General features: G+C 44.4%; 1 protein-coding gene across 1 annotated transcript in view; it reads left to right on the plus strand.

The window, feature by feature from the left end:
• The window catches only part of LOC147691771 (solute carrier family 22 member 6-A-like), a 475311-nt gene that overhangs the window by 379945 nt on the left and 68362 nt on the right, over positions 1-27004 (plus strand). The window contains exon 7 of the mRNA XM_086938064.1: positions 12611-12825. Coding sequence (XP_086794190.1) covers positions 12611-12825 — 215 coding nt within the window. The remainder of the gene's footprint in view (positions 1-12610; positions 12826-27004) is intronic.

The raw sequence follows: 27004 nt of genomic DNA on the forward strand, positions 1-27004 counted from the left end.
CAGCAGTGAAGATGACTCCAATGATTTCATTGATGAAGAGCCTCCTCAGCCGAAGGTGAAGGAACATTTCATCTGGAAATTTTTTAAGTTTCTAGCAGACCAGAAGAAGGTGAATGCACCAAAAGTAGAGTGCAGGATCTGCAAACAGGTCCTGTCACGGGGTAACCCCCAAAAAAAATACTCTTTTGGCAACTTCACCATGATTCGCCATGTGGAGAGGAGGCACCCCCAGAATTTTGCCCGGGAAAGTGTCAGGGCTCTGGCACAAGTGGTTCCCAGAGATGGGGCCTCTACATCAACAGGAGGAGCAACTTCTTCTGGAAGAGAACAATCACAGGAGCAGGTAGCAAACATACAACCTGCATTTAACCATGGGGTCGTCAGATGCAGATACTGCAATCAACTCCTCACCTATGGGGAGCAAAGTGTCCTGCTCATGGTTCGAGCATTGGAGAACCATCGCTGCCCTTCCCACCCCTAATTTTTTTCTTTTCTTTTTGCTCCTGTTGAGCAGTTTCCATTCCCTGTTTTTGTTCCTGTTCAGTTAAAAGAAGAAAACCAAAAGTTCTTTTCAGAACTACCTCCAATTCTCATCAAAGAGCTATATTCTTAAAAAATGAAGAGTAAGTGAAATATAGTGCATTGATAATTGAAAGGAGAATGAGTAAGAAAGAACAGAAAGGTATGAGAGGTGAAAGGAAGTGAAGTAGGAGGAATGAAAGAAGGTGAGTGTTAGAAAAGAAAGTTATGACACAGTGAATAAACTGGAGGCCTCATTTCTGAAAAGTGACGCATCGCTACGTGAAAACAGCGATGCGTCACTTTTCTGGACGCACTCCTTATGACATTCCAGATATGTCATATTTAATATATGACTAATCAATTTGCAAGGAGTTACAGATATGTCAGTATTTCTGACATATCTGTAAACACAAAAGTAACGCATTGCAGGAGTGCGTCACAAAAGTGACGCAACTCCAGTAATGTGTCCTTTCACATGGAAAAAGCACCATGTGAAAGGTTTGCTGTGAAGCAGGCGCAAGATTTTGGCGCAACAGCATCCTAAAAGTGACGCACTGCGTCATTATTACCAAGCTTTTTGCAAGGAACACCCCCTCTGCATGCATTATACCTGACACTATTTTTTAAAAAGTGACGCATCTAGGTACATGGGTCACTTTTTAAAACTCTGCGCCACATTGTATCTGCATCAGGTATAATGTATGCAGAGGGGGCAATCCCTCGCAAAAAGCTTGGTAATAACGACGTACTGAAATCTATGAGATTTCTCTGCGTCACTTTTAGGATGCTGTTGCGTCAAAATCTTGCGCCTGCCTCGCGTCACTTTCATGTTTACAGATATGTGAGAAATACTGACGTATCTGTAACTCCTTGCAACATGATTCGTCATACATTAAATATGACACATCTGGAATGTCATAAGGACTGTGGACAGAAAAGTGACGCATCACACCAGCAGTGTAATAAAATGTGCTCGTTGCACTATATTTAAAGGATGCAACAGCATCCTAAAAGTGACGCAGTGAAATCTCAAACATTTCACTGCGTCGCTATTACAAAGCTTTTTGTGGGGGAACACCCCCTCTGCATGCATTATACCTCACGCAGATATAATGTGGCGCTTGATTTTAAAAAGTGACCCATCTACCTAGATACGTCACTTTTTAAATATAACGCAACGAGGCACATTTTTTTACACCACTGGTGCGATGCGTCACTTTTCTGTGCGCACTCCTTATGACATTCCAAGTAACGCATTGCTGGAGTGCGTCACAAAAGTGACGCAACTCCAGTAATGTGTCCTTTCAAATGGGGAAAGCAGCATGTGAAAGGTCTTTCCTCAGTCTAACACCTGCTGTAAAGCAGGCACAAGATTTTGACGCAACAGCATCCTAAAACTGACGCAGTGAAATCTCAAAGATTTCACTGCGTCGCTATTACAAAGCTTTTTGCGGGAGAACACCCCCTCTGCATGCATTATACCTGACGCTATTTTTAAAAAGTGACGCATCTAGGTACATGGGTCACTTTTTAAAACTCTGCGCCACATTATATCTGCGTCAGGTATAATGTATGCAAAGGGGGCATTCCCCCGCAAAAAGCTTGGTAATAACGACGTACTGAAATCTATAAGATTTCTCTGCGTCACTTTTAGGATGCTGTTGCGTCAAAATCTTGCACCTGCCTCGCATCACTTTTATGTTTACAGATATGTCAGAAATACTGACGTATCTGTAACTCCTTGCAACATGATTCGTCATACATTAAATATGACACATCTGGAATGTCATAAGGAGTGCGCACAGAAAAGTGACGCATAACACCAGCAGTGTAATAAAATGTGCCTCGTTGCACTATATTTAAAAAGTGACGCATCTAGATAGATGCGTCACTTTTTAAATATTGCATAACAATGCGCATTTTTTTACACCGCTGGTGCGTCACAAAAATTGACGCACAGGAGGCGCAAAACTAACAGCGCAAGGCCTTCATAAATATGGTCCTGGATTTTCCCCGTGCTTCGCCGGTGCGCGTACCATGCACTTCCCCCGCGCAAAACGAAAAAAAAAAATTAATGCCCCGCAGGACCCTATTTTAGCCCCCACATCAAACCTAGGGGGTCAGAGGGGGTCTACTCTTCCCCCTTATGGTCATTTGCCCCTTTTTTTTTCAAACCCCTTGTGTCTCGATTTTACCGAGACACAAGATGGCGGCCGCTCCAGACTGTTTAGAATGTTTACAGACACCCAAGAGCCAATCAGCTTTCTGCGCGCAAGTCGCGTGTCGCGCCTGGAGAGCGCCTATAGATATATATATTTGTTTGAACCTAAATTACTCAAAATCCACTGCAGCACGTATCTTGAGACATAGCAAAGGCACATCGGGCTACCAGTCCCTACAATTTTGCCAAGTTTGGTGTAAATCCATTCAGCCGTTCGGGCTAAAAGTGAAATTGACCGCCCTATGGAAATTAACATGGGGAAAATGCGTTTTGGGACCCCCCTTTTATCTCGGCCCCCGCTTGACGTATCCCCCCCAAACTTTCAGGGAAGGACCGGAGCTCGACGAGGCCATTTTCAGGAAATTTTCAGGCAGATTCGTCAACCGGTGCCAAAGTTATTCCAAATAGAATTTTGAGATTTAACATTGAAAAAAATCCTAACTATAGCGACCGCCAGTAGGTAATATATATATATATATATATATATATTACCTAACTGGGTGAGGCCGCTTTTTTACACTGTTTGGAGAGGTCGGCACAGTGCTCCTCATGTAAATTGGACTGCAAAACGTGACACTACCCACTAGAGGATTTAAATGCAGCATAATTTGAAATGATTACTTGAACTTACTAAAAGGATATTGTACTACTCGCATTGCGGACTTCAAGTCCCACAAATCACCAGCCGACCTTGCACTTAGCTACGCTCACTGGGGGGCTTGTTTTACATAAAAAAAGCCGGAAACAAGCAATGCGAGCTTCGAGTTTCATTTGCAGCCCAGGAAGAAGATGTTTGACACATCGAAACGCGTCGGCAAAATAAATGCAGTGAAATGTGAATGCAGTCTGGAACAAGGAGCCTGAGGGCAGGGCACTGTCGAGTGCTTCCCTAAATGCTTGGGGCAATTTGGTGAACAATATTTTGCACGGCAGTCCTGCCGTGGGGGAGGCACCATCACCTGCTGAAGAGAGAAACGTTATCGTCAGCTGGGTGAGGCCGCTTTCTTACACTGTTTGGAGAGGTTGGCACAGTGCTCCTCATGTAAATTGGACTGCAAAACGTGACACTACCCACTAGAGGATTTAAATGCAGCATAATTTGAAATGATTACTTGAACTTACTAAAAGGATATTGTACTGCTCGCATTGCGGACTTCAAGTCCCACAAATCACCAGCGGACCTTGCACTTAGCTACGCTCACTGGGGGGCTTGTTTTAAATAAAAAGAGCCGGAAACAAGCAATGCGAGCTTCGAGTTTCATTTGCAGCCCAGGAAGAAGATGTTTGACACATCGAAACGCGTCGGCAAAATAAATGCAGTGAAATGTGAATGCAGTCTGGAACAAAGAGCCTGAGGGCAGGGCACTGTCGAGTGCTTCCCTAAATGCTTGGGGCAATTTGGTTAACAATATTTTGCACGGCAGTCCTGCCGTGGGGGAGGCACCATCACCTGCTGAAGAGAGAAACGTTATCGTCAGCTTGGTGAGGCCGCTTTCTTACACTGTTTGGAGAGGTCGGCACAGTGCTCCTCATGTAAATTGGACTGCAAAACGTGACACTACCCACTAGAGGATTTAAATGCAGCATAATTTGAAATGATTACTTGAACTTACTAAAAGGATATTGTACTGCTCGCATTGCGGACTTCAAGTCCCACAAATCACCAGCGGACCTTGCACTTAGCTACGCTCACTGGGGGGCTTGTTTTAAATAAAAAGAGCCGGAAACAAGCAATGCGAGCTTTGAGTTTCATTTGCAGCCCAGGAAGAAGATGTTTGACACATCGAAACGCGTCGGCAAAATAAATGCAGTGAAATGTGAATGCAGTCTGGAACAAAGAGCCTGAGGGCAGGGCACTGTCGAGTGCTTCCCTAAATGCTTGGGGCAATTTGGTGAACAATATTTTGCACGGCAGTCCTGCCGTGGGGGAGGCACCATCACCTGCTGAAGAGAGAAACGTTATCGTCAGCTGGGTGAGGCCGCTTTCTTACACTGTTTGGAGAGGTCGGCACAGTGCTCCTCATGTAAATTGGACTGCAAAACGTGACACTACCCACTAGAGGATTTAAATGCAGCATAATTTGAAATGATTACTTGAACTTACTAAAAGGTCATATATGTAAAAAAAAAAAAAATGTTTTCAAATTTTCGCACGGTTAGCGCCCGGTCCGCGCACTGGGTAGCGTTCCGGAAAGCGTAACAAGGGGAAAACCAAGGGAAATAGTAAAATAATATTTTAGAGTGCTTTGAGGTAGGGTAGCTCTGAATAGAGCTGTTGTGTTGTGTGGGTGATGTAAGTACCAACATGTAGGTACCAATGAAGAGTCTAAAATTCAATGTACACCGTCTCCTCTGTAGATATTTTGTATGTTCTAATATGGGTTATTTAAATGTAAATGTGTGGAAAAGCACTTCATGCTTTAAAGCAATTGTATTTTTGAACTGATTGTTCTTTCCTCTTAGTCCTCCTCTTTGTTTTTTTTTTCCCACACTCTTCTTCAGCATGATAGTTGATAAATTCGCTCCCTCAAAAAATGTATATACATAAAAAAATTATATTAAATACATATAAAATATATTTTTCCTTTAAAAGAAGAATACATTTTACAGCTTTTGAGATTTGCTATTAAAAAACCATTGAAATTCACTGAAAAAACCATAGGTTATAGACCATACATAGTTAGGAATTAGCATTTACAAAACCTTGAAAATTCACTGAAAAAAACATAGGTTATAGACCATATATAGTTAGGAATTAGCATTTACAAAACCTTATTTTACTCACACAAAACCATTGAAATTTGCATATATAGTTAGTTGCACTAACTATATATCGCGCACCCGCAATCCACTGCTGATCATGTCACATATTACATCATTCATGACATGGTCAGTGACATAACTGATAACATCACTGATGACATCTCAAATGACATCACTGATGACATCACTGATGACAACATCCAGTGACTGTATGTTTCTGTAAAGTTAAAATATGTCTTACATATTGAAGAATGAGTGGATGTATAAGTGTCTGGATGAAGGATTTAGTAGGCGCATGACTAACTGTATGAGTGAGTGATTAAATGTGTCTCACTGAGTGCATGGGTTAGTGACTAAACTGTCTTAATTTGTGCATCATTATGTCTGTTGTTCTGTAAACTGCTGCATGTGTTGATCAGTAGCTATATGAGTAACTATATGGGTTATTGATTGGTTGCCCAAGTATTTGTATGGGAGACTGAGTGTGTGTGTGGGTGGCTGGGAGGTGTATGGAAAGGGGCGACCATTCGGTCCCCCCGAACGTATGGCGGAGTACCACGATCCCCCGGGAAGCCATCTTGGGCGGGAGGCGAGTCTCGGCTGGTATGCCCGAAGCGGCGTAGCCGGGGCGCGCCTTTTCCCGCCCTGGAGTGGGCTGGCCTAGACACTGACCACTGCCACGCCCTTGGGGCAGGCAGGGGCGGGTTTACGCCCGCCCTGAAGACGGATAAAAGGAGCAACAAGCCAAGAAAGCATCCTCTTGTTCCTGTGCTCTGAAGCTGCACCTCCTCGCTGCACGTGAGCTCGAGACGGAACGAAGAGCCAATTTTGAGCGTTGTAATCTTTCTTGTTTGTTTTACAGATACTCTGTTGGAGAATGCCCAAGAAAGCGGGAAAGCGAATGACTACCGACCAGATGCTGCGTGTTCTTATGAAAGAGGTGACCGACCTAAAGAGGCGAATGGCGGATAAAGACGAGGAAGGGGGACCGAAACGTCCTTTGGCAGGAGCAGCTCCGGGAGGAAAAGGCAAGAGGCCCAGAAGGGGAGCAGCTGGGGGAGACATCCCGGTTCCCTGTACCCCACTCGAAGAACCAACTCCCGTGCCGGAAGAGGGGAATCCGATTCCCGTGGTGGTCACCCCCATGTCCGGGGAGGATATGCCGCCCGAGCTGGCAGCACAATTAGCAGCGTGGTTGGGTAAAGGTAGCAAGGGCGCCACGGCTGACGACGCGCAGGTGTTGATGAAGCAACTGCGTGAAACAAGGGAAGCGGCGAAGGCACTAGAGAAGCCACCTGGGACAGGTCCAGTCGCAGATACAGCTTCCGGTTCAGGTAAGCGGCCATTGCCGATTGCGAGGGATGAGTCTGCACCCTCACGAAGGGAAAAGTTGGGTCAACATGTCCCTCTGGCTATTAAAGAGAAGATATGGGCAGAGGAGTATATAAACATCTTCTCGTTGCTTACCGATCATTATGAGATGGAGCATGTTAAGAGCCAGAAGGAGCTCATGCATCCGAGTGTTTGGCGCGCAAATATGGCCGCCTTTAAGGTAAATGAAAACATTGGCACTTGGGGCAGAGCGTGGGGGATTTTTACATCCATCATGGGTGAGCGTAGGCCCGAATTGCTGTCCGAATTGCCGATTTATCAGTCACGGATCATGGGGTATTCTGTATCACACGAGGGCAATCAATGGTTCTGTTACGATAATAGTTTCAGAAAAGCAAAAGAACATGATAAAAACTTAACTTGGGATTGTTATGATTCTGTGTCTTGGTCCAAAATGGAAGATACTGGTATGTTGAAGTTGTAATTGGTAGGGAGTAGCGTGGGTGAATCCTCCCGCCAATATGCTGGGACGCCCTTTCGATCAGGTACGAGTAACGACAACCACTCGAGGCCGATCGGCAACGCAGGTAAAAGGGGGATTTGTTGGAACTTTAACAGGGGTAAATGTACGAGGCCCCAGGGGTCATGCAAATTTAGGCACGAATGTGGTGGGTGTGGGCAATCATCCCATCCTGAGTCCATGTGCAGAGCCAAAACGGGTGATAACGGGGGTAGAGGAGGCGCCAAACAGGTCTGATATAGTCCGAGGGGCGCCTTTACCTACTCCGATTGATACCATGGCAATGATTCCCTGGCTCAGCGAATACCCGGATCACGCTTCCGCTGGGGTGTTGCGGAACGGGTTTTCATATGGTTTCCGCATCCCAGTGGGGGAGTTTCAGGGTATAGCGAAATGTAAAAACCAAATATCGGTCTTGCAACATACGACCGTGGTACAGGAAAAGATTGGGAAAGAGGTTACTCGAGGTCGAGTCGCCGGTCCATTTAATGTGCCACCAGTTGCTAACTTTGTTTGTTCCCCTCTAGGGGTGGTCCCCAAGAAGGACCCGGGTGAGTTTCGGCTGATACATAATTTATCAGCCCCACGTGGTCTTTCCGTAAACGATGCGATAGACCCGGAAGTGTGTTCGGTGCGGTACGCATCCTTCGATGAGGCCGTAGCCATATTGAATCGCCTGGGGCCCGGTGCGCTGATGGCAAAATCTGATATCGAGTCAGCGTTCCGGTTGCTCCCGGTACATCCAGACGATCAGCGTCTCCTTGGTTTCATGTTTCAGGGTCACTATTACATGGATAGGTGTATGCCAATGGGGTGCTCTATATCTTGTGCCTATTTTGAAAAGTTCAGTTGTTTCCTGCAATGGGTCTTCACAAAGAAGACGGGGTTTCAACATGTTATGCATTATCTCGATGACTTTTTGTTTCTGGGGGCAGCCGGGGATCCGGAATGTGGACAGGCTTTGACTGAATTTTGTGTCTTGATGAATCAGTTTGGCGTGCCATTGGCACCAGGTAAGACTGTGGGTCCCTCGACTTGCCTCGAGTTTCTGGGTATCGAGCTCGACTCTGAAGAAGGTTGTTTTCGTTTACCAGGAGACAAAGTGTTAAGATTCAGGGCATGCCTGCAAACGTGTATAAGTGAGTCTAAGGTTAAGCTACATCAATTACAACAATTGGTGGGACAGTTGAATTTTGCCCTAAGAGTAATACCGATGGCCCGCCCCTTTTCCCGCTCGATCGCTCAAGCCATGGTCGGCCTGAAGGAGGGTCATCATCGCACAAGGCTCTCGGCAGAGGTTCGCCAGGACATGCGCATTTGGTTGGCATTTCTGGCGGATTTCAATGGTCGAATTGTCTGGAACAAACCGGCGGTGTCCTCTGAGGAGCTGGGGCTGTGGACAGATTCGGCAGGGAGCATTGGTTTTGGTGCCATATTCGGCACTCAGTGGTCGGCACAAAAATGGCCGTCATGGTGGCATGATAGTGGATTGACAAGTAACATTGCTTTTCTGGAACTTTTCCCCATTCTGGTGGCCCTGAGAACTTGGCCCGAGGGGTTCAGAGATCACTCTGTGGTATTCTGGTCTGATAACATGACCGTGGTTGAGTGTATCAATAGCCAGGCAGCACGATGCAAATGGATTCTGCGATTGCTCAAGGAAATTGTATTACTATGTATGCAATTGAAAGTACTATTTAAGGCAAGACATGTGCCGGGAGTGATGAACCAGGCGGCTGATGCGCTTTCTCGTTTTCGTATGCAGGCCTTCTGGGGTTTTCTGCCCACAGCGGACCCGGTGGCGGCACCCTTTCCCGAAGCTCTCTGGTCTCTCGGTGCCCCGAACTTCGTAACCTCGTGGGAGAGAGTTTAGCACCCAGGACGAGGAAGGCATATGAAGGGGCGTTCCGTTCCTATTGGGCCTTTTTGGGGGCTGCTAGAGGGGAGCTTTGGGGCCAGGAGGAGTTGGTAGTGAAATTCCTGCTGTCTTTACATCAGGCAGGCAAATCAGTGGCTACGGCCCAGAGGCATCGGGCCGCCATTTCCTTTGTGGCTAGGGCTCATGGGATCCAGGACCCGACAGCGTCTTTCGTTGTGCAAAAAGCGCTACGTGGGTGGCAACGCCTAGAGGGTCGCAGAGTAGATGAAAGGCGCCCGATAGGTTTGGATAGGTTGGCCCTGTTATTATCCATACTCCCTGCAACGTGTTCATCCCAGTATGAAACAGTGTTATTCCGAGCCGCTTTTACGCTGGCATTCCATGGGGCTATGCGGGTAAGCGAACTAGTGGCAAGGAACAAGCAGGATGTGATGGGGGGACTGTGCCGAGAGCACGCTCAGGTCAGAGGGGGGACAATGACTGTCTCGTTTGTCAGGTCCAAGACCGATCAGGGTGCGATGGGTGATTGCATAATCATACAAAGGATTCCCGGGTCCTCCATGTGCCCGGTGAGTTGTGTAGAGGAGTATTTAGCACAAAGGGTGGCATCATGGGGGGGGACTTTGTTGAGACACGCTGACGCCACCCCACTGACGAGGTTTCAGTTTCAGCGGGTGCTTGCGATGTCGATTGCCGCTGCGGGCTTGAACCCGGGCGAGTTTGGGACCCATTCCTTTCGGATAGGGGCTGCTACAGAGGCTACAGCCAGGGGTCTGAATGTCGAACAAGTTAAACGTGTGGGGCGTTGGTCCTCCAATTGTTATAAAAGGTATGTGCGATTGCACATGTTATGAAGCTGTAATGATGTACTCACGCTTCTTGTTTTTGTTTGGTTTCAGTTGCGCAAGCCTACGAGGCGGGGCGGACTATGCAGTCGACCCAACACCGGGCCAGCGGTCAGACATCACCGGCTGTGAAAAAGGAGGTGTGGGTCGTGGGCCACTCATACATGAGGCGTGCCGCGGACGTATTCAAAGCAGGTGACATGATTCACGTGGCTGGGGAATACGGGTACAGTGTGTCCTTCTACGGAAGGGGCGGACTCTGTATTGACCAGTTTCAATCATTTTTCGAGGGTTTGCTAGGGCGGACGAGGTCACCGCCGTCTATAGTCATAGTACATCTCGGGGGCAATGATTTGGTCACCACTGGTAGACGACTTCTTCTTGAGGCGATGCTTTCCACTGTAAGTTGGTTAGAGAGGAGAGTTCCAGGGTGCACAATTGCATGGTCCCATATGATCCCACGAAAAGTATGGCGGGGGGCTATTTCTGTTTCTGCTCTGAATCATTCAGTAAGGAAAATTAATAACAAAGTGAGTAGATTGTTCCGTTCCAATACACTGCATTCTATTTCGCATGGTTGTATTACTGGTGACAGTATGTATTTGGGGGATGGTGTTCATTTGTCCCGGGTGGGGAACGAGTTACTCATAGGAGACTTGATAGCTTGGCTAAAGACTTTAAGACATGACCTTTAGGTAGGAGTGTTGTGGGGGGTCCGGATAGCCGGTCAACTATCCGGCCTGTGGCGGTAAGGTCATGATCAGTGAGCACTAATTGGAAGATCCCTATGAGTGGGCGTCACCCATTACGGATGGGAGCGCTCGAGGGAGGTGGCCATTGGCCCCTCAACGGGGAGGCGGTCCCTTCTAAGGATGGGCCGCCGAAAGGAAAGGAACGGCGGTCAAGGCCCCTTCCTGGGTAGGAGGGGCTACAGCCCCCTCCTGGGGAATTTCCCGGGGCCAGGACATCTGCGACGGCAGATGTGGTAAGTTGTGTGGGGTTTGGGGGGGGGTCTACGCTACCTTCTAGATACCTCACACGAGTCCTCGGACGACCTTTAAGTGGCGTCGAGTTTATTGGGGCCCCCGTCAAGTCAAGGGAAATTGGTAGTTGCACTTGAGGTACACCTCTGTGCGGTCGCCCCTCACAAGTGAGGGGGATATTTCTGGTTTAGGGATCTTGACACCGGTTACGACCTTGCCGTTGGCCCTTAAACGTTAGGATGTACAATTTCAAAATTTCAAGTTAATGTTTTGTAGGATGTTAGTTCGGCTAGGAGAACCTTTGTATTAGAGAATATGTTAAGGTTAGCCAAACATCGCAATGTGGTAATGAAATTGTACATAATATGAAACTGTTATTTTAATGTTTTAATTTTGTTTCATATTTTAATAAATACGGCCGGGAGGGTCACTCCCTCCCGTCTTCCAAAAGTTCAGAACTGTTTCCGGTTTCCCATCCTTGGGGATTGTGTTGAGAGGGGGTGGCGGGTATCTCAGCCATATGACTCTGTGCATAGATGTGTGAGCAGTTGATTCACTAGATGTATGGGTTCAAAAGTGCATGTGGAAACAGCTGTATGGGCGGTTGACTGTGTGCATCAGTGTATTGGTGAGTGAATGGATATCTCAGTGCTACATGTCAAAGTAAGTACGTATGTAAAACACAGTACATGTGAGAGTTGACATATATAAATAACTGTGCATAAGAGCCAGTAAATGTGTGAGTGGCTGTATGGATCATTGTGAACTTGTATCAGGGATTGTATAAGAGAGTAAATATGTGTTAGTATATGTTTGAATAAGTAAGGTGTGTATAACTGTTTAGTTGAGGAAATGGAGGTGTGATTGATTCTTTGCATGACTGACTAGGTGTGTGAGTAACTCCATGGATGAGTGACAGTCTGTGAGTGTCTGTTTACACTGAGTGTATCTAAGGTTATATTAGAGTCTGAAGAGGTTCATCGTATTATCACATGAATGATGTCATCAGTGATGTGATCAGTGATGTCATCAGTGATGTCATTTGAGATGTCATCAGTGATGTCATCAGTGATGTCATTTGAGATGTCATCAGTGATGTCATCAGTGATGTCACTGACCATGTCATGAATGATGTAATATGTGACATGATCAGCAGTGGATTGCGGGTGCGCGATATATAGTTAGTGCAACTAACTATAAATGCAAATTTCAATGTTTTGTGTGAGTAAAATAAGGTTTTGTAAATGCTAATTCCTAACTATATATGGTCTATAACCTATGGTTTTTTCAGTGAATATATATATATATATATATATATATATATATATATATATATATATATATATATATATATATATATATATATATATATATTAGTTGTTACAAGGCTTTACAAACTTATGTCATTCAAAATTGGGTCCTGGACTCATGATGACTTTCTCTATCCTCTTCTCATGTCTGCCCTATTGTGTCCACACGTTTGTATGTACTAGAAACTCTGGGGCATCCAGATCATGTGACCATCTGTGTGCTTCTCCATCCCAGGTTCTCCACCGCCTTTGCCTATTATGGTCTGGCCACAGACCTACAAAGCTTTGGACTCAGCATTTATCTAGTCCAGGTAACCTTTGGATCTGTTGACATCCCTTGTAAGGCCATCTCTGTACTTACAATGAGTTTTATTGGTCGACGCGCCGCCCAGGCATGCAGCCTTTCCTTGGCTGGGATAATCATTATGGCTGGCATCTTTGTCCCTACAGGTGAGTCTTATGTTTGGTACTTATCCGTGGCGAGTAAACCTCCTCCACAATACACGATTTACTATTAACTACAACATTGGATAGAGTAGGCATACTTTAGAGAAATGATCACTCTTGCTTCATTTTTTAGGGAGTAATACTGCTTGCACGATCACTACATTGCCAATAGTAGAGTAACCAAAACCCTGAGCACACATTCATTACTATTGCATTTTCAATATAATAACATGTACACGTCTTCTCTTCCGTATTCCTTTATTTTCTTCCGTTTGCTCATTAATGTCTGTGAAGAACTAATCGTTTTTCATTAATTGTCCCTCTTATTATTTTCCCCTGACCTTCTGTTTCTTTTCTGTTTTCAATTTAATCGATGAAAATATCGATTTATGTTTCAAAAGTAATTTTACCTGTTTTCTTGAAATGCACAGCTTTGAGAAAACCCTAACCTTCCACACCGCCGTTGAAGGGGGAAATACCACTGGCTGGCCGTTTTCCACGGTATATATAGCATAATTAAATAAACTAATATAAATGGAATACTGCATCTGAATATGCATGAATTTTTGATTACTAGAGATTAATCTCTACAAGAAATGTAATCCAAAATTATTACAACACAGGTGTAAGATGATAACTGATTCGGAAAAAAGCGGCATCTCTCGAAATCCGAGTCTAATTTAATCACTGGTCCTCAAACTGTGGTCCACGCCCCCAGGGGAAAGTGACTAGATCTCAGAGAGGCCAACGCTTAATATGTCTGTAGAGAAGTCAGGCAAACAGTTTTCACACTAAAAACAGTGCAGTGATTTACTGAAATCGAGAAACCAAGCAGAGCAGCTGCGAGTCACTCTGAAACAAGCCATTAATAACATCTTTTGTCAGTCATGTTCTGGCTGTATAGAGATATCCTTATAACTCCCACTGCATGAACGCCTCAAGACCCATAACATATCACAGTGTAGATGTTTTCAGGTTGACAGTCCGCTGTCAATGTCATGTTGTCAATCCTATTTTTGAGAAAGCGATAACCGATAAGCACTGCGTGATTAAACACTGTAGGGCATATTCTCGAGGAACTATCGCTGAGTTATTGGCACTTTATCGCAGCCAAAGTCGCGATAAAATTATCTCCCCATTCACAATCTAGTGCTAACAGCCCATATCACTAGTTTACCTGTGATAGCAGCTGCAAAACACATCGCCACAGATGACCCTGGCAACTATCGCTAAGGAGATGCAGAGTAGGCGTTCCTGTGCAAAAAGGTGCGACAACACCCCGTCACATTCTCAACGACCAGCCAGATCGGCGATAAGACCACAAAACAGGAGATAAGGCTCGTTAGCAGCAGGAAATTAACACCTGCTCTGACCTGGTGTAAAGTTGGACTACAACCTGCACCATAAAAGGGAGCCCAGCCCAGAGCCACACCTGAAGAACAACAAATACCATGGAGCCAACGATCATGCAGCGCGGACACCCAAGAGGGTCACAACACCCACCCCCACCACCCCCAGGCCCCCACCCAAGGGCCCTACCCCGGGCACCCCCCACCTCTCCCGGACCAAGATATTGCACATCAACTTCACAAAATCATGAACAAAAGCATTCACCTGATGTCGCGCCTTTACAACAATCAACATACATGTGAGTACAGAAAACTGATTCATTCATTCACCATTGAAAGCCCAAACAAAATATCACAATCAAATTTGTCTCCAAACAACTATTTGGAAGATTCATGGCCAGGTCTCCCTGGACATTCTGTGAGTCACAGCCTGCAAGACAAAATCCAAGATAAGAAGGTGTGTCAGGCACTCATCAAATGACGGAGAGAGAGAGAAAGAGAGAGACTGAACAAGGAGCGCAAGGCAAATCAGGCCGTTGGCTCATTCATACATACCAACTGCTGCGTGTGTTTTGCAATTGGTGCACCCCAAATTGAAGGCCTGGCATCAAAGTCAGCGAGGAGGCCACATCACATTTAAGAATTGCAAGCAGTAGTCATACTAAAATTAGGTATGAAAGCTCCTTTGTCTCAACACACAAGGCGAAGGACAACCGAACCTCCGACCTGGGGTCTGAATGCGGCTGGCACACCCTGCGTGAGATACCATACCAGCCTCTGACGACTCCCACACCACGAACTGCGCTAATGAAAGACCAACATGTCCACACCCCACACAAGTTTCCCTGCTCGAGCTACATCTGCAAGGGATGCCCTTGACACATTGGCAAAAAAGCAACCCATATGTCCAAACGGTGCACAAACATACGACTCATTGCCCAGAGCTGTGGCATATCGTCCACCGAACAGCCGCTGGTCTGATGCTTGCTGGTGCTACGAGACCTAAAAACACAATGGCAGGCAATCCTGGGCACATGCACAACCCCTGTCATGTGGAACTGTACCTTGCACAAATGCTGCATCTGTTGGGATCACTGCCAATGGCAGTGTTGCGAATTAGTTACCGTCTGAGTTTCCGTCTTGCCTACGTCACCTGCTTCGAGCCCTGGTTCCACTGTCGATCATGCACATTCGCATGGCCAATGGAGGTCTGCCTAACAAACACAGCGGTAGCTGAATTGGATTATGACTTGACAGTGTGCCCCCTGTTGGCCCACGAACAGGAGTATCACTGGAATACCAATACATGGGATGCATTGATCTTTGGCGTATGTGCTGGCAGTTGTGCATGGGAGATTGCACAACTCCTCATGTGCAGTGACAACATCGAGGCGCTCCCCTTTTGGTCTGTGTTGTGGATTGGTGAAACGGCGTGGTCTGAGCACATCTCCCCGGACCAGTTAATGGATTGGCTCTCCCTGGTGTTCCTTGAACTCGACAACAACGTACTACTGGAACAGATTGCCCATGAAATTGCGCTCACATTCATGGGCCAGTAACTACGTTCTGGCAACCACATTTGATTGTCACCCACAGCACAGGTCCACACACCTTGTTGCATCTTGGGGAATGCTCAAATATCCCACCACAACAGTGGATATGTCTGCATTTAACTGGACTCAGAATGCATGTGTGTGGAACAATGCGTGTGTACACACACCTGTGCAAGGTGATACAGTTCCATGGGCGAAGCTGCCTAGCGTCGTTTGGCCATGTTCCCAATTTGAACATATTGCTGAGGGGCGAGTACACACATGGCAATGTAGTACGACATTTGACCTTGTAGGACCCTTCACCTGCTCACTGTCAGCAGAGCAGACAATCGGCACAGTCCAGTGGTCCAGCACTTTGTCAATCCCATGGGCTGAGAGTCGTGTCCCCTGACACAGGGCAATGAGCACATGCAAAACATCACATGACTCATCCAGCAAGGCAAGGTGGGCTGAGCGCGTTGACATCCATGATGATTTGTGCACATTTTTGCCTCCCCATTTCTTGCATCTCAACATGTTCCCATGCTGGGTGTAAGTGTCTTAAGCATTTCCCTGTATGTTGTGGCCCTTGCCTTGCCAGTAGTGACACGCATATGCTAATAAAGTCTACGCAACTTCACTAGTGTTCAACTGTGATCAGTGTTGATTAGAATGACAAATTGTGTGCCTCAATGAGCATTGTCCGTACACAGGGAGGGTCTAACTGACGCCTGTACAATGGTGGTGGGTCCCTTTTGACAGCTCCACCTCTGTGAGCCAGACATTGTGTTTGGGATAGTTGCTGGCAGAACTGTGCACTTACGTGTCTTCAGCAATGTGAGTATGTTGTCCAACTCCTGGCCATGTAGAGCAATGTCATACATCAAAACAGACTGTGTCCACACAGATGTATGTGAGTAGGTATGCGAAGAGATGTTCTGTTGTCACATGTGATGGAGGACAGCACTTCTGGCCTGCTACCGATTTTGTCATATCTGCACACAGCCCTATTTAATACATGGATGTGTGCCTAAGTTGAGGGTTTGCAAGATTGTTGTTCATGTGCAATGAGGCCACAGCTAGAGCACACCTTCACAGTCATCTAATTGGCCAAGTGGCTGAGGGTCACACATGCGCATTGATGTCATTTACCAGAGTGTACCTTCTTATGCAATCAATGTCCCTACATCCATCCATACTTTCATGCTTGAGTGAACATACACATGATACATCTGTCTGATTTTGAATGTTTTATTCACATTCGGGTGAATCCCGGAGCTGGAGCTGTAAATGGACATGCCAAGCACACATTACATGGTAGCCCAGTAGTGGGCTAATCAGAGTGTTTTGGGGAATGAAAAGTGAATTGGAAGAGGGAGAGTTCAGTCTGCAGCCGGATTGCTGTGTCATTGGTAACCACAGCACATATGGCAGTCCATGTAGGGGTCCAGGTGAATGTTGCAGAGTGTTGCAGGGGACAGTGGGAGGTGTTGTCCCATGGTATGATGCATAGGTCTTAACCAGGCAGGGACAGGCCATATGGCGGGGTTGGATGCTACTACCTCTTTCCTCACACCGTAATTACCATCCACATCTTACTCCTCTGATACGTCTTCTGCGTCCGGTGTGTCAGGTGTGTGTGGTGGTGTTATGGCTGCATCACTGTGTGCCACTGATGCATCAGGGTGCGAAGGTGATGGGGCTGCATCACTGTGTTCTACTGACACATCAGGGGTCGGAGATGTGGGTGTCGAAGTTTCTGCAACAGTTATCTGGGACAGGTACAGTGGCAGCAAGGGCAAGATAAGGAACTGCAAGGCATGGAAGACCCCACCCATATATTGCTGGTGTTCAGCCATGGCAGCCATACTTCCAGCCTGCATCGGCTCCATGGTCTCCAATGTCCTGCGCATCTGTGCAAACTCTGTGCTTTCATCGCTGGTGCCTGTCTGACTAGACAGTTCTTGTATCTGAATAATTGCCCCAGCGATGTCAGCCAAGGATTGTCTGAGAGCATTGCGTGGACAGTGTGTGTCCGTTAAGGACTGTAAGTGGTCCCTGAGTTTGGCTACCACAAGCTCGAAACCCACCTGCAGCTGATCAGCCATCTCAAACTGGCAACCCAACACGCGGCGTTGGAATTCCATGTGTTGGTCGGGGGTGTCCTGAGAGACAGCCATGGTGGTGTGTGCTTCCTGCTGTGTGGTCTGTGCAGGGGTGGGGTCACCTCGAGGCAGCTGGGCTGCCCTTCTCCTGGGGGTGGGTTGCAGAGGCTGTCCATCAGCCACTGGAGGGTGTCTGAGCATATGTGCAGGTTGTCCTGTTCATCATCACTGATGACAATTGTGGTCTGCTCTGCAGGAGGTGTTGATTGTCCCTCTGCAATGTAAAGGGGAGATGCAGGTTAACAGAGTCTCCCATGTATATTGACACTTTGTAGATGTTTACATAAAGACTGCATGACAATGTACATTGTGAATGTATTGGTGGAGCTGGCTATTTGATGGCAAACAGTGGAAATGTTGACTACATGACAGATGTGTGGTCGTACTCGTACATTATCATCTCACAGTGTCATGCAATGCCAGATGTGAGTGGCCAGTTACTACTCACAAGCGGTACCAGTTGTGTCCTCTGTCCTGTGGTGTAAGTGTTGCACTTTGTACCACATTGCCGTCAATGTTGATGTGCTGTGATTGCTATGTGTGTGTGCTGTATTGTGGGGGAGTCGCCCCTGCAGCTCTGATTTAGCAGACCCTTATCCCTTTGAGGCAGTGTGCCTTTGACTTGTGTGCTTTTCAGGGGCTGGGATGTTTGCAACTTGGGTCATTTGTGCTCTTGGGCAGGTTGTGTGGTGTTGTGCATTGTTAGTCTGCTGATGTGTTCTTGACGTCATGGGTTGTAGGTGCACATGGATGTGTCAGAGTATGACCTGCTCTTTTATGGATGTGATCCACACTGGGCCACCTCCATGTCGACTTGTGCACTATGTCAATCATTTTGACTGCAGCCATGTTATCGGTCATGCAGTGTCACTTGCATTGTCAGTGTGGCTCACAGAGCTGCTGCTTTTCTGAATTTTGCAAATGTGCATGGGTAGGTTGTGGCATTGGCGATATGGAGGGGGCCCTTTTGTGCACATTGCGGATGGGGGCCAACTTGGTGTTTGTATGTGTGCTGCAGTGTGCCAAGGGTATCAGGGACATGTTCCACTATTATTGTGCGTGTGCAGTATGCCACACATGATTGTGCATGTGTGACATTGTGCCCATCTCCCCCGTCCCCCTCAGTCCCTGGTCGTTACTCACCCTGTTGCTCTTGGGTCAGGTCATATAGAGTTGTGTCCAGGCCCCCAACACTGATGACTGTTACCACCATTTTCTTCAGCTCCTACTGTGGGGCAGGACTCCCACCTCCAGACACCTTTGCTGCCTTCCTGTTTGGTCGGGCTTTGCTCATCATTCCAGTGCCTCTTGACTTCCTCCATTGACCTCCTCGACACTCCGACTGCATTAACATTGTTGACAATGGACTGCTATATTTTCCTTTGTGTTGCCAATGATGCAGTGGAGGTGAGGAACAGTTGTTGGTAGTGTTCTATCACCTCTGTGACGATGATCCGGTCTTCCTGCGGACCAAACTCCGTCTTCCACTTCCTCTTCTCCTTGCCCTTCCCCAAACACAGGGTTCCTGGCTGGTCCTCCATGGGGCTTGTGGGGTTCGGGTTGACCTCTGCACTCAGTCCGGGTGCATCCATGGGGCTATGCAGTTTGCTTTGTCCTTTTTTTGTTGTTGCTTTTATAGTGCATTTTCCTGCATGACGCGTAAGGAATTGCAGGCCTGTCGCTGGTTGTCGCTGATTTTTGTCTCACGATTTGCGACATTGCATCTTTTTTGGTGTTTCACATTTTTTCTACGTAGCGTTGATTTTTGTGCTGTCATTTTGCATGTTATCCTGCTACTATCGCATGGTGCCGCTGGGTTGGTAATAGTACGTTAACACAGTATTATTTTATCAAGATAGACTGCGACATGCAAAGTTGCGTTAAGCTAAATATGCGATGTTTATCATACATTCTTGTGACTATCCCCTGTAATATTTAAATAGATGTGGCTTAACACCATGTTTGTGCAACACTAGTCTGCTATCTTAGCTGACAGCATGTAGCATTTTGGAGACTTTTAATAGTGTACATTTTTAGCTCCAACAACTGGGCTTGAAAAATTGTGTCTAAAATGCCAGGACTGACTGAAGAGGCCTCTTATGCCATGTAGCCACTTGTCAGCTATGAATGCCATTGTGAAAAAATGAAATATACGAATGAACAATATTTTTTTTATTATTTCCTCAACATCTTGCAAATTTGTATTTATAGTTTATTTGCGTACAATATATTTTACTTTGTACACTTGGATTTATTGTAAGAGAAAAGTAATACAGAAAAATACTTTTGCACTATTTTTAAAATGTTTCCCTTATGCTCGCAATCTCCTTTAAATGCTTGACTAGCTGCTACACATACACTAATTTGTAATAAATGGAAAGCTCTATTGTGCATCAGTTTTATCTATATAAGCCAGAGCCTCAAGCCTCATTCGTGTAGGTTTTAGCTTGCTTAAAATATTTTAAATTTGGGGTAATAATTGTTTGAAAATATGTACGTCCTTTTGTGACGGATAGCACAATTAAATTATCCTCCACTAGGGGACTCAGAATCAATATGTTTGAAAACCAATGTGGGAGGGACATGCATTGGGCCTCGGGAGCTGAAACTCAAGCACCTGTATGAACTCAGTTGCTTGATTACTCTATCATCTATTTATTCAGTCATGTGTGACTTATAGAAGAACATCTCCTGAGCCCCATTCTTAAGTATGTAGATACCCCATGCATCAGTAGAGATGCACTCTAAAGGCATGATTCAGAAAGGTATTTGTATTTAAGATTTATAGAGCGCATTAAGCCAGAAAGGCATCAAAGTGCTAGCACCAGTCAAAAACAAACAGGCTGAGACAGCAAGAGCATCATTAAGGTTGAGAGAAAAAATCTGGTTTTAAGATGATTGCGAAACACAGAGTAAGAATTCAGACTTTCAATATTTATAGATAGTGTGTATCATAACCTGACCTCTGCCACCAAAAATGTACGGCGTCCCATCTAGCCTCTGGAAACCTGAGAAGAGTCACCTTCCTCTGTGCTGCATGTCTAAGTTGTCTATTTGGATAATACTATTTGAAAGTGGTTCTCAAGTGCCATGGACCCTACTGGTGAAAAACCTTATAGATCATGCATAGAGCTTTGAAATTACCCGCTTCCTCACTCGTAACCAGTAAAGTGACCCCAATCCCTCCCCAACAGAAAGATGTTTGAGAACATCCAGAATCTCCCATGCAGCCGCATTTTGGATGACCTGAAGTTTGTTCAGAGAGTACTGGTTGGTATTTAAAGCGTTACAGTAGTAAATGTGAAATGTAATAAGAGCAATGACCTCTGAAACACTTAATTCCCCAGCTGAGAAGGGAACAATCTTCTTCAGGATCTTAATAATGAAGAAGCCGTAGCTCACCATCCTGTTGACCTGAGAGCCAACGATACAGGTGTTATCAAAAATCACTCCAAGATGTTTAGTGGTGGCCACAGGGGTGGGTAAATGGTTGCATGTCTTAGGCCACCAGAGCTTCGACCACACATAGTTATCCGCCCCAAAGACAACAATATTAGTCTTCTCTTGTTCAGTTTTAGCCAGTTCTCCTTCATCCAGGAACAAATTTCAGTCGTACAGGACTTGAACTTGTTCGCCAGCAGCGCCCTGTTGTCAGATATAGAGACAATGATTTTGTTGTCTTCTGCATAGGACAACCCCTGGAATGCGAAGAATCACACCAATTTTGCCAATGGGGCCACATAAAGATTGCACAAAGTCGGTCGGAGGGATGACCCCTGCGGGACTCCACAAGGAAGTTGGAAAGGTTTAGCCCTGTAGTCCCTGCTGCTGTCACTTTGGTTTCTATTCTCAAGAAAGGATTTGAAACGTTTTAACGCAGAGACCCTCAACCCACCCTGTTGCAATCTTTGCATCAAACGAGATGGAGATATTTTATAGAAGACCTAGGACAGATCAAGCCTAACCAAGATAGCTGAGTATCCTTGATCCACCTGGCAGAAAAAAGAATCTGGTGCAGCAATCAGTTCCAATTCAGTGCTGTGGCTACTCCGGAACCCATTCTGAGATGGGTCCAGAAGATAGTAAGTCATCAGGAACTGAGCAAATGCTTATTTGATGCACTTCTCAAGAATTTTGACCAGAGTGGGCAGGAGAGAAATCGGGTGAAGGCTATTTAAGTCTCCTGGATCCTCATTCAGTTTCTTCTTTATTGGGTATTATAGTTGTCTCTTTCCAGCACTGGGGGAACACTCCTGACTCAAGAACCTGATTATAAATCTTCTCCAAGAAGGCTGCAATTAGATCTGCCACAAGTTCATCTGGAGAGCCAGATCTAATGGGTGAAATAAGAGCTTTTACTTTCAAGGCGTATATGGGGGACAACGTGAAGAAAATACCATTAGGGGTCCAATTAATGGAGTCACATTCTGTTAGCATGGGCGCCTGCCTGTCCTCAATCTTAAAAAATTCCGAAAAGATCTTCAGAATCTTGTACCTGAAATAGGTAGCAACACTATTGCAAAAAACTTTGAGAGTTCTCCAAGGCTTGTTGAACTAGTGGAGAACTAAGATCTCTTACTACCTTTAACAGTTAATTTGGAAAATTAGCTGCAGACCTTAATTTATTAATAAAATAAGCTGATTTTACCGCTTTTTTGACCTTTTTTTACTTTTGGATAATTTGTTTATGTCTGTTTTTCCATTCAGGATTAAATATCATCCTTCACCTCCGTTCCCACCTCTGACATTGCTGTTGGAGGTCTTTGAATTCCTCAAACCCTCGGGGTTGGAGGATGCAGTTCTCGCCCTTTTGAACCACTCCTTGGAGACGGGACTTGTCCCCTCCAATTTCAAGGAAGCACGGGTGGTCCCTCTTTTAAAGAAACCAGGCGCTGATCCAAAAAACCTAAAGAACTTTAGGCCTATCTCTCAGCTGCCTTTTTTAGCTAAAATTCTAGAGCAGCATGTTCTGCATTCCCTCACCCACTTCCTAGAAGGCTCGAGCCCAATCAGGCGGGTTTCAGAGCTCATCACAGCACGGAATTAGTGATGCTCTCCGTGCTGGATGACCTGAGACTTAAGGCTGACAAAAAAGCCCCATGTGCCCTGGTCCTCTTGGACTTATCCGCGGCGTTTGACACCGTTAATCATAGCCGATTACTATCGCGGATAAAGGATCAAGGGATTCAGGGCACGGTCCTGGCCTGGCTCACTTCCTTTCTCAAAGACCGCTCACAGCGAGTTCAACTTGCGGATCTGGTGTCTAAACCAGCCAAGCTAACTTGTGGTGTACCCCAGGGCTCAGCTCTTTCACCCTTGATTTTTAATGTATATCTGCAGCCTATGATAGCAGCATTGAACCGGATGGACTGTAAGGTCTATAACTATGCCGACTATATGCAAATTCTGATCCAGATTGAACATTCATCTATGGCTCACCTGAGAATGCAAGGCATTCTCAGGTTTACCATCAACTGGATGTCGAACAATTCTTTAAAAATAAATCCGGATGAAACTGTAGTCCTGGCAGTTACTACAGCTGCCAATCCCTTGAGTGATCTGTTCTGGCAAGCCGAATTGGGGCCTCTGCCAGAACCGGCAATAGTAGTAAAGAGTCTGGGCATCAGAATCGATGCCCTGCTATCCATGACACAGTAGGTGTCGGCGGTGGTGGGCATATGTGTTGGTCTACTGCGCCAACTCTGGAAATTATCTTCACTGTTGTTGTTCTCCACTCTCAGGCTAGCGGTATCTGCCATAATTCTGGCACGACTGGACTACGGCAATTCCTTATATTTTGGCCTACCAAAAAACCTCCTGGCTAGGCTCCAGGTTGTGATGAATGATGCTGCCAGATTTATTTTCAACACACCTAGGAAAACCCGGGCAACGCCCCTACTACAGGACTTTCATTGGCTGCCAATCGCCCAGAGAGCAAAATGTAAGAGCCTATGTATTGTACACAAGGCTATCTATGGCTCAGCCCCCACTTATATCAAGGACCGACTTACTAACTACAGGCCAAGTAGGACCCTTCGGTCTGCTGAGGCATGTAACCTGATATGTCCTCGGTTCAACCTTGTTTCTAAGGGTGGCAGAGCCTTTTCGAGCACTGTCCCTCTGGCATGGAACCACCTGCCAGCTAAACTTAAGAAAGAAACCAATCTCCTCCTCTTTAGGAAGAATCTGAAGACTGTGCTGTTTGTAGAGGCATGATGGCCCCTGTGATCGGGTGGTTCTGTGTCCTTACTGGTGTTGTGTGTCCGCTGATAGCTCTTAGATTCCCCTGGGTGATAACGCGCTCTACAAGCTCATAATAACATAACATAACATAACATAACAAAGAACCACCAAGCCAAGGGTTTCAATCTGGTATTAGTCTTGCTTTTAATGGGGACCAATATTACAACAATTGGTTCCTTCGGGTGTAACACATTTCTTTTAGTCACTCATAATTATATGTAGTGTACAATCAGAATCCAACACCAATTATGTATTTATGCACTATTTTATGAATTATAGTCATTCACAAATACTCTTTTTGTAATTATCACAAAGGCTGTACAATAAGTGAAAAAGGTGCAATTATGTGACATTTAGTGCTCAGTGCTGGCGGCGCAAAAGTGAACAGAAATTATGCAATACTTATATACAAGGAAATATACAATAGTTTAACTTTGGTCTGTGCAATTTCGCATATACCACTGTATACGACATAAATCAGTTTTCCGCACAGGGTATTGGGACAACAGATCCAACTATTCGTCGACGTTTAATGGGGACCAGCAGATCGATGACTGTCTTCACTCATTGTTAGACTCCTCTGTTGTTGGTTCCTGTTAGACAAGTCCCTTCTTTGGGTAAATTATCCCAAAACTTTTAGCTTTTTTCTCCTAGTCTTTGCTGACTCTCTCCACTTGACCTTAAAGAAATCTGGGCCCCTTCTAACAGTACTACAGAAGGAAGTTGAGCACGCCCACCTCACCCACACGCTTCCATGTTTAAATATCGAAAACAAAAATATAGTCAACAAAAATATGGATGTAAATACATTGATTACAAAAATATCGACTCCCTATACTTAAACAGGTAAGTACAATAATATTGACTCAAAAATATCGATGTAAAAAATATCGACCTTAAAAAATAACATAACTTAAATTAAATTAATTAATTATTATTATTATTAACAAATTAACTAAAATATATATTTTAACTAATTATAAAAAATAAACTTAATTTAATAGATATAGACACAAAAATGTGTACATATATATATATATATTTACTTAAATACATTTTATTAACTGATATCTTTAATTTATTTACTTTACTAATTATATAAACATAAAATAAAAACATATATAAATAATTTTAAATAAAATAAAATTTTCTATATTTAATTACCACATTAAACTATTAAAAAAATATACATACATTTAATATTAAAATAAAAACATTAGTAGTTAAAATATTGGATAGCGGGAGTGTAAAAATTAATATTCCCACTCCAGTGAGAGCAACAGTAGGGAAAGCGCTGGATAGCGTAGGGGTAAAAAGTTACTATTTCCACTCAAGTGAGTGCAACAGTAGGGAAAGGGCTGGATAGCTTAGGGGTAAAATGTACTATTCCCACTCCAGTGAGTGCAACAGTTGGAAAAGCGCTGGATAGCGTAGGGGTAAAAAGTTACTATTCCCACTCAAGTGAGTGCAACAGTAGGGAAAGCACTGTATAGCGGAGGGGTAAAATGTACTATTCCCACTCCACTGAGTGCAACAGTAGGGAAAGCGCTGGATAGCGTAGGGGTAAAAATTACTATTCCCACTCCAGTGAGTGAAACAGTAGGGAAAGCGCTGGATAGCATAGGGGTAAAAAATACTATTCCCACTCCAGTGAGTGCAACAGTAGGGAAACCGCTGGATAGCGGAGGGGTAAAAATTACTATTCCCACTCCAGAGAGTGCAACAGTAGGGAAAGCGCTGGATACCGCAGGGGTAAAAATTACTATTCCCACTCCAGAGAGTGCAACAGTAGGGAAAGCGCTGGATAGCGTAGGGGTAAAAATTACTATTCCACTCCAGTAAGTGCAACAGTAGGGAAAGCGCTGGATAGCGTAGGGGTAAAAATTACTATTCCACTCCAGTGAGTGCAGCAGTAGGGAAAGCGCTGGATAGCGTAGGGGTAAAAATGATTATTCCCACTCCAGTGAGTGCAAGAGTAGGAAAAGCGCAGGATCCCAAAACAATAAAAAACAAAACTAGCAACATTTTTATTAAATTGAATTTCCAATTTTAACATAATTAATATATAAATGTAAATATATTATTATTAACAAACATAATAACAAATAATTAATTACACATTTTTAGCACTATAATATCCACAACACACACCTAAAATTAATTACAAAATTACATTTATCATTTACTAATAAATTAATGAAAATTAATGTATTATTATTTAATAATTAATGAATAAAACAATAATTACTTACCAGCTTTCACGTCATTTACACATATAAACACCACAACACACTCCTAAATTAATTACACAATTACAATTAATAATTACTAAATAATTAATGGTAATAATTTTAAAATATGTAATAATTTATCAATAAAACATTAATTACTTACCACATTTTACACCATTTACACTTATAAACACCACAACACACACCACAAATTTATTAAACAATTAACATAATTATTAATTGACTAATTGAAATTAATTAACAACTAATTATTAAACTATTATTAATTAATAAATGAACACATTAATTAATCAATTAATTTTATATAATTAAATTACTTCCCACCCTATTCCCCTATAAACCCACAACCCGCTACGGAACTAATAACGCAAAATTAAACTTAAAATAAATTATTAACCAGAAAAATTCTAAAACATATAATAAAATGACAAACAATTCTTATTAAAAACACTAAAATACATAAGATTATTAATAAATCGATATTTTTGTCAACTATATTTTTGTAAACGACATTTATTACAACTATATTCTTGTAATCAATATTTCTTACTTGTCAGTCGATATTCTTGTCATCTATATTTTTGTTGTCGATATTTCTTCCAAACAATATTTCTGCTGGGATGTTAATGTCCCACGATATT

The sequence above is a fragment of the Lissotriton vulgaris genome, chromosome 9 (genome assembly GCF_964263255.1).
Source record: "Lissotriton vulgaris chromosome 9, aLisVul1.2, whole genome shotgun sequence".
Taxonomy (NCBI): Eukaryota; Metazoa; Chordata; class Amphibia; order Caudata; family Salamandridae; genus Lissotriton; species Lissotriton vulgaris.